Genomic DNA, 12,604 nt, shown 5'->3' with positions numbered 1-12,604 from the left:
TGCCGATGTCAGCATCGCGTGACCCGTCAAATGACTATGACGTCAGTGCAGGTCTTTCAGTCCATCGCGATCTGCCGGCATGAGAGGAGGAGCGCACCAGGGGCCATCAGAAGGCAAGTATACATTCATTTTTTAATTTTATTATTTTTTTTTACAGGTTCTATGGTACCCGGGTCTGGAGGAGTCTCCTCTCCTCCGGACCCGGGTACCATCCGCACATTGAACACGTGTATTCCGCATGTGCTTATCTAGTGAAGCGGAATACATGCGTTCTAATGCAAGTCAATGGCGGCGAAAACCCAGCACTTCCGCAAAATAATTGGTAGTGCTGCGTTTCTTTCCGCAATGATAATCCGCAGCAGAAATTTCCGCAGCATGTGTACAGCACATGCGGATTATCATTGGGGACATGGCAGACCTTCTACCATGCGTTTTTAAGCGTTTCTGCATCGTTTTTGCCGCTGCAGAAACGCTTAAAAAACGCATTGTGGGCACACAGCCTTAAAGGAGTTGTCCACTTGGGCGCAGGGCTCATGTGACGTAAACGCACGTGAGCCCCAGGAACGCAAGTGCGGACACCGCTGGAATGGCGCCGGCACGGGAGGCGAGTATAGGCGTTTTTAATGGGGGCGAAAATCAATAAAATAATTCACATGCTGCAGTGCTCAAATTTAGTCAGGGGAAAAGAAAAAAAAACTCAAGATGTGAACATACCCTTAGGCTATGTTCACACACGTCGTATTTTGCAGCAGATTTTTATGCAAATTTTCACCTGCGTCTAGTGGTACCAACAAAGTCTGAGAAACCAGGATTCTCTGTTCACACACTTTGCTTTTTGTCTGCTGCGTATTTTCTTGCATATTTGGAAAATAAAGCAGGTCACTTCTTTCACCGTTTCTGCAGCAGAAAAGCGCATATTTGCTGCGTTTTTTTTCACCCATAGGAAGTAATAGGTGGTCAAAAATACGCAGCAAATACGTGCGGGCTTTTTTTGTCCGAGAAAAGTTAGCAGCAGGAAAAAAAAACAATGTGTGTGAACATAGCCTTAGACTACAGTCTCACAATGAGTATTTGAGGCAGATTTTTCGCATCTAAGGCTACGTTCCCACAATGAGCTTTTGGTGAGTTTTGATGCAGCAGATTTTCTGCACCATTTCTGGTAAAATAAATTGCTTGCATTTTTTTTTTTTTTTTAAAATACGCAGCGTAAAAAAACTTGTCGTGGGAATGTAGCCTAATGCCATTCTACCCGCAGAATCTGCACATAATACTCAGCGTACCCACGAGGCATGCGGACATGCTGTGGATGTGTAACACGCACCGCAGCAAACACAAAGCACAGCGGGCGGAGATTTCTATACATCCCAGGCACTTTGCTGGGACTGGAAGACGCTGCAGGTTTTTTGGCTGAGTGAAAATACAGAGGGCCAAAAACTCATGGTGGGAACTTAGAAGAAGTGTTAAAAAAAGGGAAGTAAAACCTGAGAAAACATGGACTGGTGAAAAGTCTACAAGTCACTTCAGTCCACATATACAGCAGCTCCGAGCAGGCCGAGCACACGGTGAACCTGCCCCAAGGGGCCAGAGAGGCAAAGATTAGAAAGATACAAGATAAATGTGAGATACTAGATAGACAGATAAGGGCTGTAAAGTGGAACATGATGCCGCTGTACAGGTAGAACAGACACACAACACATGCCTCTGTTCACACTTGCAGAACTGCTGCTGCTGATCCGTTTCTGCCTACACACAGCACATGCCCCTGTTCACACTTGCGGAGCTGCAGCTGATCCGTTTCTGCCTGATCCCTATGTCATTGCCTGTGGTCAGGACGATGAATCCACGACAACCAATCAGATTCCACTTCTCACTTACGCAGGCCCTTTGAAATAATGAGAGAAGCGCCGTGATTGGTTGCCATGGGCGACAGCTCCACATTCCTCTGCGCAGCGTGTGTGCTGCCATATGGTGCACACCCTCCACCACAACACACGTCCTCGCCCCCAGCAGCACTACAAGTGCCAGCAGACCACTCCGTACTGCCTGACCTGAGAGCTGCGGGCAGTACTCCGGGCTGGACGGCGGACTCTCCCCGTGCCCGACTCCCTCCTTCAGGTAGTCCTGGAAGTGCACCTCCCGCATCCCCAGCCACAGGCGGTTGGCGGTGCCCTTCAGGACGCGGCCGCTCCTCCCGGTGATGCCGGTCAGGTAGTCCATGGCGCCCCCGGCCTGCGACCTACTGTCACTCTCACTCCCTGAGGTAAAACTTATCTCAAAACTTTTTTTTTGCAAGTCGCCACCTCCCCTCACACGCCCCGCCCCCAGACCGGGCTGCCCTGTGATAGGACGTCTGCTCTCATGCGCAGCGTGTTTACATGGACCCCCAATAACTACAGAACAACTTCCCTAATCATCCTCGCACCACCCCTATTTTTAAAAGTGACAAATTCCACTTTCGGTTATTTTCATACAGAGAAGATACCACCGCCATACGATCGGGGGGGCGGAGTGGATTACAGCAGACACTTGTGTGAGTCTTTCACCCCTAGATTGCCTACTATTAGTCATAGAGCTATCACCCCTATTTTTAAAAGTGAGAAATTCCACTTGCGGTTGTTTCCATACAGAGAAGATACCACCTCCATATGATTGGGGGGGGGTGGATTGCAGCAAACTGTTATGAGTCTTAGCACCCCTATATTGCCTTCTATAGTCATCTATCCATTACCCCTATTTTTGAAAGTGGAAAATCCCTATTGTATTTGTTTTGACACACACAGCCGATACCACAGATATACTCTTCGGGGTGGGGGGGTAGGCGGTTGCTGCGCACACTTGTGTGATCATTGACCCCGTTTCCACCCGTCCCGTACCTATTTCTAAAAGTGAAAGATTCCACGTGCGTTGATTTTACAACTCAGAAGATACCATTGTAGACGATTTTAGGGGGAGAGTTTTGTTAGAAAAAAAATGTTTGAAGTCCACAAGCTGAGCTGGGTGTAGCCGGGAGGTGACCTGTGAAATCTGCGGCGTCAAAGGGAAACATGCAAACAGCACTGTCTATGCAAATAGCGAGCAGAGGCCTCCAGCCAGGGACTGATCCGCAGGGAGAAAGTGTCTTCCAGTAATTGTCCCTGGGAACATCCCAGTAATAAATAGTTATAACCCCCAGGCAGTTTTCATTTTCGATCTTCATTGCTAGACACATTGTATTTTTGGATGGCGCCATTCATTTCACCATGTACTAAACAACTTCCGAATGCAGTTAAAACTCACTTCGACTTTGTTTTTTTGGAGTTTTTTTTCTGGGGTTCTTTTTGCAATAAAAATGACCTGGAAATATGATTCTCCCGGTTCGTACGATTACAGCGATACCAAACTTGTATATATATTTTTTTACATTATTTTAGTTGATTAAAACATTTTGGAACTTTTTAAAATAAAAAAAAATTGGTTTAACTTTTTTTTATTTTTTTTTTTGGATTGTATGGCTTTTTTTATTAAGTGGGGAGATGACATTTTATGTATTATTTTACATGCAACATATTTTTTTGCATTTTATTGCAATTTTTACCTTTAATTTATCTCTCTATGGGTTAAATCATTTTATGTTTTAATAGATCGGACTTTTACTGAATGTTCGAAATTCTTTTAAATTTCTTTATTTTTTAACTTGGGAATAAGTGACATAATTAATTTTGTTTTTTATTTTATTTATTTTATTTTATTTTTTAAAATTTGATACTGTATTTTTTTAGTCCCCATAGGGGACTTGAACCTGCAATCATTTCATCACTTATTTTATATGAGGTAATACATTAGTAATGGAGTATATGGTACACATCACGTTCTTCTTTGAAGCCCAGCCTGTGGCAGCAGCGTTTGTAGTGTGAACAGCTCAAGAGAAAAGTTTGTTATGCTTACAGCAGATAAAGGGTTAACAGCAGGTCTGAGCCAGGAAGTAAATGAACTAGAATTTACAGAGATGATTGCAGCAGAGCGATCTCGTTGAGAGTCAAATTCCAGGGAAAATGGTAATTGGATACAAAACGTATTGAATACTCAGACACACGTAGGTGTCTGAGTCAGCCTTAAAAGGTCTTGGGTGATGATGTCACTGGGTGACTTGTGAAACGCGTCATGATGCACAGAAAAGGATGGCGGCCATAGGGTATGGGAGCAGGAACCAGCCCTGGAGCTGAGACCGGTGAATAATAGGAGAATTGAAGATCTGCATGAATATACCTGAAAATTGGATTTTTATAGCAGTAACCTGAATTTTGAAATATAGTTTTTCTCCATCACCTGATAACTATCAAGAAATCCTAGATGAAACAACATGCCTTCTGGGAGAAAGCTGAAGCTTGGGTGTCACTGGACCTTCCAACCCAACGGGACAACGATCCAAAGCATAGTTCAAAGTCCACCCAGGGTTTGTTTAAGAAGAATACCTGCAAGATTGTGGAGCGGACGTCACAGTCGTCTGACTTGAAACCCATAGAAAATCTTTGGTGATAGTTGAAGAAGGTGGCTGCAGCACCAAACCCAAGAATATTAGTGATCTGGAGACTATTGTACATGAGAAATGGATAAAATACCTCAATAAAGCTGCCAGAGGTGTCTGGCTATGCTTCATGTTTGCAGCAGGTTATAACAGCCAGAAGAAGTGCTCTACCAAATACTAAAGACCACTGTCACGAAAGGGTTGAATAAAGTGGCACTTCGTGATAAATTTGGAGAAACCTCTTGTTATGTCAGTTGTTGATCTACGCACATTGATCTTGTTTAATTGGTCTATTGCAAACAGCAGAAAGTTTGTAATTTTTATAATAGGCCTGATTTGCAACGCTGGGGGAAAGGATTTCCTTTTGATTGCAAGTTTAGAAAGATAAATAGACATTCAAAAAAAGAAAGCCAGAAATCCACAAAATGTGAAGACTATGGGGCCGATTTAGTAAGACGAGCATTGCGTACGCCATTCTTAATGAAGGGCTCGCTGGAGTAAGATGCTGTCACGTGTGTGTCAGAAGTGACAGACAGTGGCTTACAGGAGATCTCTACGTTTGGCAATGCAGACACATTCTTTTAGAGGCTGTCTCTAGGACCCAGCGGATACTTTCCTCTGGCTAATTAACACCCTGGCCTGGGTGTATAAACCTGCTGAGTTCCAGAGGGAGGTGCCGAAGATATTCATTACTCCTTGTGAAGACTTTAGCAAGAGCAGTACTTCTTCCTCTCTGGAGCTTGAGAATGTGTGTGTTTTTATCTGGAGTCTTCTAAAGCTAAGCAATTTCCCCCTGTTTGTCCTCCTTTGTTGTCTTTAGTGTTCAGTGGGGATCGACTAGTGCTCATCTCCTCCCTTCCATAGCCTTAGCCAAACGCCAGAGAAACCCAGGGCGAGGAATGCGTGCGGCGATTGGTGAAGAGCCAATATAGAGACATTTGGTGATAGAATATTACCCTATCAGCCAGGAGGTCTCCACTCCCCCCTTTCCCTAGAGTCTGGGCTCCCTTTCCCTCTTCCCTTTGTGTTGCACTAAGTCTTTCCCACACCTTGCGTGACAGATGTGCTGAATCCAGCAAAAGGTGCGCACCGTTTAATGAATTCAGCAGATATTATTAGTGGCGTGCACCTTGTCAGAAATGTTACTCCAGTCCAGGACTGTCCTAAGAAACGCCGGCACTTATGTTGAATGTGACGGGCGGATGGAGCCACACACCGTCCCGTCCCGTCCCATTTGTGCAAAACTGAAAGTGAAAAAGGCAAAAGTTGAGCGAAAATTTTGTAACTTTTCAAAGCATTTTCTAGCATGAAAGCTTTGATGAATCGCAGCCTATGTATTTGTCCATGTACATAGGCAAATACATTGTCTATTTACGTCACATAATTATGTGCAGATCTTCTTTTTTTGAAGTATACATGTGGGGGTATCTAGGGGTCTGCACCCACTGCTGGTGCTTTAATTTTGCTTAGGATGCGGTCAGAAGACCGTATAAATCGGATCGCAATGCTCGGACTGGTCGGCAGCTGTCCCGACCTGAGCATGACCGCTTCATATATTTCCATGCAATTTTCACGCTCAGGTGGGGAGAGCCGCCGGCCAGTCCGAGCATTACGATCCAATCTCAATCCAATTTATACGGCAGTGTGACTTCGCCCTCATTTAGATAGATCTCGTACATAGAAAATATTTTGTAATATCCCTTTAGTAATTGCTGTATATACATGGATAATCCATTGCTACTTTACCTACATTTTAGTATACGCCTGCAGTGTGACATTCTGGATACTTTGTCATCTACCCAGAATACAGTTTGTTAGGTGTAAACAAGGTAGCGTGAAGTTTACTGTTTCTTGGCCAAAATAAACACCAGCCGCGGGCACGCTCCTAATCCGCAGACAAACATTTATAGCTGGTAATGTAAGAAATTAGCTGTGATGTGCAAGGAAAAACTGCGCGGAGTGAATCGGGTTGGTTGCGCTTCACTGGTTTATGAATGAGCCCTATTGAGAATTCCTAAGAAATCACGACAACCCGGCTGCCAGCAATCCCGAGGAACGCAGAAAACACTGAGGCTTCTTTCCTGCAGCATGGTGTACATGTCACACATTCTCTGCAGATTCCCCTCATGCTCCAGCATGACTTCATTACAAATGACAGCCTCCCGGGGGATGGGGTTGTATCCAGTGCAATGTAATTAAAGGGGAACTCTAGGGTAATGTAAGGGAAGTTAAAAGATTTCATCCATCATTAAAGGGGTTATACGGGATGAAGTTATTTTTTCTACTATGGGCATAAGATCTAACAGGCAGGTAGTTGCTACCTGCCTGTTGTGCCCGCTGCCGATCTCTGCCGGCACAGAGCAGTTACTGACCGCTGCTGCCGGCGGCTCTGTGGCTTCTGCTGACGTCACAGCGACAGAGCAACTGCTTCTCTTCCGCTCTGCTTTTGCTATATACAGCAATACCACAAGAAAATCACGGTCTTCTATGAACCGCAGCCACAGTCTGACCTTCACGGGAGTACAGTTATGATATGACAGGCTAGGGGGGTCTTCAAATAGTGACAGTTAGTTGTTAGTGGTCGTAAGCTACTGCAATGCCCTGCACATGGGGTAAGTGACATAGCGAATCAGAAGAACTATATAATATTTCTAATTGGAGGTATTTGCTAATATTATTATTACACCTACTAGTTATTGGGATAGGATCTTGTAGAAGGAAATACCCCTTTAAAGTAAAGTAGAACGAAGGCAGACTCTGTAAAAGCCAGGGCTCAGCTCTGCCGTGTTCCCACTATGTGTATGTACGTTAGAAAGGATAATGGAAGCAATATGGCAGTTTGGTCAAACCCCGGGAGCATTGACTATGGATGAGAGTGACAGCCAGACTCACAATTTTATATTAGTTCCTATTCTTACTGCTGACACGGCAAGAAGAGAAGACTGAGAGCGCTGCGCTGCTTAGAGACGATTGCAAGTAATTGAAGGACAGGTCTAACTCCTCCAAGAAGGGTTTTATACAGTAAAAAGGTAGAAAAAAATCACCTTTTCATTTCATTACTTAGACCTAGTTTTATTGCCCGACGTTACTGGAATGTCTGCCACTCCAAGCTCAGAAATAAGGTAATGGACGTTACAAGGAATGTAAAGCGGTATTCCCATCTCATAAAGTGATGGCTTATCGCTAGGACATAGCCTCATATATTGAGCTGTATCAGGAAACCTTCGCCGATTCCGCTAATGAAGGGGGCTGCACCACTGATTTAGCGCAAAAACACTTTTCACAGCTGCCCACTGTCCAGAGCCATTCATGTGGATGCTGCAGTTACCCTGCACAGCACATTGCCTGGAGCTCTGCTGTGCAGGGAAAAAGAACAAAATAAGCCTAATTTTATACAATATAGAATACCCATTTAAAAGGGTTGTCCACTTCTCGTACACCCCCTTCTCGATTACCAATTACTATAGTCCCCATGTAAAATAAAAACAGCCTATACTAACCTTCGATGCTGTTCCAGCTATTCCGGCGCCTGGTCTCCCAGGGCTCGCGTGATATTTGTCATGGGAGCCCTGCAGCCATATCTGGAGGAAGTCAGAAAGCAGCAACATGTTCTTACTTCTCCCAGATGTCAGTTTCTTCAGAAGGAAGTAAGAGTGATTGCTTGCTGGGCTCAACTTCACATGATCCCCGGGAGACCAGGCACCGCTGAAATGGCACTGGAGGTGGGTATATGCTGTTATCATTTTATGTGGGGGGGATATAGTAGTTGAAAAGGGGCTTTCCGAGTAATGGGCATCTCTTTTAATTCTACGGACTTTGCAATTTTCATACTTGCAGTCACACACTGATTCTCATCCACTTCTTTCAATGGTCAGTCATACTTTAAATAAAGGTGAATCCTAACAGTGTCCACATTGTGATTTACAAAGCAGCATGTGCAGGGAGGGAAAAGAGAATCCCCCTTCTCCTCCTCCTGACAGTGTGCACATTGTGTGATTGACAAACCAGCATGTGCAGGGAGGAAAAAGAGAATCCCCTTCTCCTCCTCCTGACAGTGTTCACATTGTGTGATTGACAAACCAGCATGTGCAGGGAGGAAAAAGAGCATTCCCCTTTTCCTCCTGACAGTATGCACATTGTGTGATTGACAAATCAGCATGTGTAGGGAGGAAAAAGACTCCCCCTCCTCCTCCTCCTGACAGTGTGCATATTGTGTGATTGACAAACCAGCGTGTGCAGGGAGGAAAAAGAGAATCCCCCTTCTCCTCCTGACAGTGTGCACATTGTGTGATTGACAAACCAGCGTGTGCAGGGAGGAAAAAGAATCCCGCCTACTCCTCCTAACAGTGTTCACATTGTGTGATTGACAAAGCGTGTGCAGGGAGGAAAAAGAAAATCCTGCTTTCTCCTCCTCCTGACAGTGTGCGCAATGTGTTATTGACAAACCAGCGTCTGCAAGGAGGAAAAAGAGAATCTACCCTTCTCCTCCTCCTGACAGTGTGCGCATTGTGTGATTGACAAACCAGGGTGTGCAGGGAGGAAAAAGAGAATCTCGCCTTCTCCTCCTCCTAACAGTGTGCATGTTGTGTTCTTGACAAACCAGTGTGTGCAGGGAGGAAAAAGAAAATCCCGCTTTCTCCTCCCCCTGACAGTGTGCACAATGTGTTATTAACAAACTAGCGTGTGCAGGGAGTAAAAAGAGAATCCCCCCTTTTCATCCTCCCTGCACACGCTGGTTTGAGTGACAGCTCGGGGACACAAGTCCCGGGATAAAACATGTTTTTTTCACACCCTGCACTAACAGTTACGTGTAATAACAGCATGATACAAAACATTATTAGGAGCCTGATAAACGCTCATACTACATTATGGAGTAAATCCCCTTGACAGGTTCTCTTAAATCTTCACATCTTAGCAGGACTGATCCCGGTAAATGCTTTCCCTGCAATATTTCTTTAATCATTATGTGGGTTTGACGTTACCGCTGCAGCATGTGCTTTTATCATCCTAATGAACTTCTCGAGACAGCGCTATCCATCTCCCCATTACATGCCTCCATACTGACATCATCCAGAGCAGCTCGTTACCAAAGTCTGAGGATGCATTGGGCTACAACAGTGAGATACATTATATGGACAATGTTATCTTCGCCAGAACTGATGATTTTGCAGAAGTTATAGCCAGATGTTCCAACCTCACCTATTTTAGTGGGGATACGATTAGAAAAGAAGAAGTGGCCAACCCAAAAGCATCAATACTTCTGACTTTGCACTCTGCACTCAAAGTTGAATTTCCTATTAGTAAAAGGTTTTGTTTTTTTGCTATGTCCTTTTTTTCTCTCTAGCCACAAATGGGCTGACATTGTGGAGGTCAGTGAGCTCTACAAGGAGCAGACATCTGGCACACAGCAAACACACGTGCCCGGGACACCCGTGGTTTGTTATTATTTTTAGAAGGAAAATAGCACATTAGGCAGCTGTGTGTGACCCGCTGTAATGTAGCGCACCAGGGATGCATCTCATACACGCGAGACACCTGCTTCTATAGAGGTTAATGGGCTTCTTGTTCCTTCACGATTGTGATGATCAGAAAATAGTTGATATCGATCTTTTGTACTGTATTTTCGTGCACCTCATTATTTGTGCCAAAATGCAAGAAAATACTGTAATATATAGAATCATAGAACGCTAGAGTTGGAGGGGACCTCCAGAGTCATCGTGTCCAACCTCCTGCTCAATGCAGGATTCACTAAATCATGTCAGACAGATGTCTGTCCAGCCTCTGTGTGAAGACGTCCATTGAAGAAGAACTCACCACCTCCCGTGGCCGCCTGTTCCACTCATTGATCACCTTCACTGTCAAAAAGTTTTTTATAATATCTAATCTGTATCTTCTCCCTTGTAGTTTCATTCCATTGCTTTTGGTGTTTCCATGTGCAAATGAGAATAAGGATATTTGTAGACAGCTATTAAGTCTCCTCTTTGCCTTTTTTTTTTGCAAGATAAACATTCCCAGATCCTTTAACCGTTCCTCGTAGGACATCGTTTGCAGTCCGCTCACCATCCTGGTCGCTCTTCTCTGAACTTTTTCAGTTTTTTTATGTCTTTTTTAAAATATGGTGCCCAGAATTGGACACAGTATTCCAGATGAGGTCTAACCAAGGAGGAGTAGAGGGGGATAATTACTTCACGTGATCTAGACTGTATGCTTCTCTAATACATCCCAGAACTGTGTATGTCTTTTTTGCTGCTGCATCACATTGTTGACTCATGTGTAGTCTGTGATCTATTAGTATGCCCAAGTCTTTTTCACACTTGCTGTTGCTTAATTCTATTCCTCTCATTCTGTAGATGTAATTTTTGTTTTTCTTGCCCAGGTGTAGAATCTTGCATTTCTCCATGTTAAATACCATTCTATTAATCACTACCCATTGTCAAGCTTATCTAGATCATTCTGAATCCTTTCTCTGTCTTCTCTAGTGTTAGCTATCCCTACTAGCTTTGTATCGTCTGCAAATTTGATTAGTTTCCCTTCAGTTCCCTTATCTAGATCATTTATAAAAATGTTGAACAACACTGGGGCCAGGACAGAGCCTTATGGTACCCCACTTCAAACACTCTTCCAATTGGATGTGCAACCATTTATTACCACTTTTTGAGTATGATCACTGAGCCAGTTATGAATCCACCTAACCGTAGCCCTGTCAATCCAATACTAATACTTGGTCATTTTTTCAATAAATATAGTATGAAATACTTTATCAAATTCTTTGCTGAAGTCGAAATATACCATATCAACCCAGTCAGTGATTCCATCATAGAAAGAAATTAGATTAGTCTGGCATTACTTGTTTGCTACAAACCCATGCTGGTTCTGGTAGATTACTCTATTCTTATCCAAGTACTTACATACATGCTGTTTAATGATTTGTTCAAACATATTTCATGGTATAAAAGTAAGGCTCACTGGCCTGTAATTTCCTGGCTTCATCTTCTTTCCTTTTTTGAAGATATGGACAACATTTGCCCTTCTCTAATCTTCTAGGACTTCTCCTGTTCTCCAGGATTTTCAAAGATTCTGACTAGTGGGTCTGCAATTTCCTTTGCTATCTCTTTCAGTACTCTAGCATTTAATTCATCTGGACCAGGGGATTTAAATTCATGTAAATTATCTAAGGCTGTGTGCACACGATGCGTTTTTAATGCGTTTCCGCAGTGTTTTTGCAGCTGCGGAAACGCATTAAAAACGCATGGTAGAAGGGCAGCAATGTTCCCCAATGATAATCCGCATGTGCTGTGCACATGCTGCGGAAATTTCCGCTGCGGATTATCATTGCGGAAAAAAACGCAGCACTACCAATTATTTTGCGGAAGTGCTGCGTCTTCGCCGCCATTGACTTGCATTAGAACGCATGGATTACGCATCACTGTATATGTAGATGCGTAATCCAAGCGTTCTAATGTGCGGATGGTACCCGGGTGTAGAGGAGAGGAGAGTCTCATCCACACCCAGGTACCATTAAAAAATCTGTAAAAAAAGAATAAAATAAAAAATAAATGTATATTTACCTTCTGTCGGCCCGCGCAGCGCTCCTGCTTGGTTCCTGGCACTTTGCAGTGAGTTGAAGGACCTGCGCTGACGTCAGAGTCATATGACGGGTCACGTGACGCTGACGTCGGCAGGTCTTTCAATTCACTGTTGCCGGCAAGGGAGAACGGAGTGAGTGGGACACCGGGGCCCATCGGAGGGTAAGTATACATTATTTTTTATTTTTACCACTCTCTCGGGTCACACTATATAAATCCATGCTGTTTGCATGGATTTATATAGTGTGACCTAGTTGTCACAAGCACTTTCCAAGTGATGCTAATCGCTTGGAAAGCGCTTATCAATCCGCATGCGGAAATGTCAGTGGGTAACCGCTCCATTTCCGCATGTCCCTGGCAGGAAAATGCATGTACAATCCACATGCGTTTTTTTCTGCCAGGGAGATGCAGAAACGCTCAGGAAAAAATCTTGAGCATTTCTGCATCGTGTGCACATAGCCCCAGTGTTCCATCACCATCTCTCTGTTTATAGATAGTGTGGATTATTTTATTC

At 44.0% G+C, this 12,604-nt stretch overlaps 1 protein-coding gene across 3 annotated transcripts in view; it reads right to left on the bottom strand.

Annotated features, from left to right (window-relative positions):
• Positions 1-12,604, bottom strand: part of OXR1 (oxidation resistance 1) — a 712,646-nt gene that overhangs the window by 84,362 nt on the left and 615,680 nt on the right. Inside the window, exon 1 of one of the 3 annotated variants that reach the window (XM_073679766.1) lies at positions 2,049-2,315. The exons of the other annotated variants lie outside the window; for them this stretch is intronic. Coding sequence (XP_073535867.1) covers positions 2,049-2,217 — 169 coding nt within the window. The 5' untranslated portion in view covers positions 2,218-2,315. Of the gene's footprint in view, positions 1-2,048; positions 2,316-12,604 lie in introns of those variants that run through there. 3 annotated transcript variants of the gene reach the window in all.

The sequence above is a fragment of the Phyllobates terribilis genome, unplaced genomic scaffold (assembly GCF_046119375.1).
Source record: "Phyllobates terribilis strain yellow unplaced genomic scaffold, ASM4611937v1 Scaffold_4__5_contigs__length_816908805, whole genome shotgun sequence".
In the NCBI taxonomy this organism is placed as follows: Eukaryota; Metazoa; Chordata; class Amphibia; order Anura; family Dendrobatidae; genus Phyllobates; species Phyllobates terribilis.
Note: the sequence above shows the minus strand (reverse complement) of the source record. Positions and strands in the feature narration are given on the sequence as shown.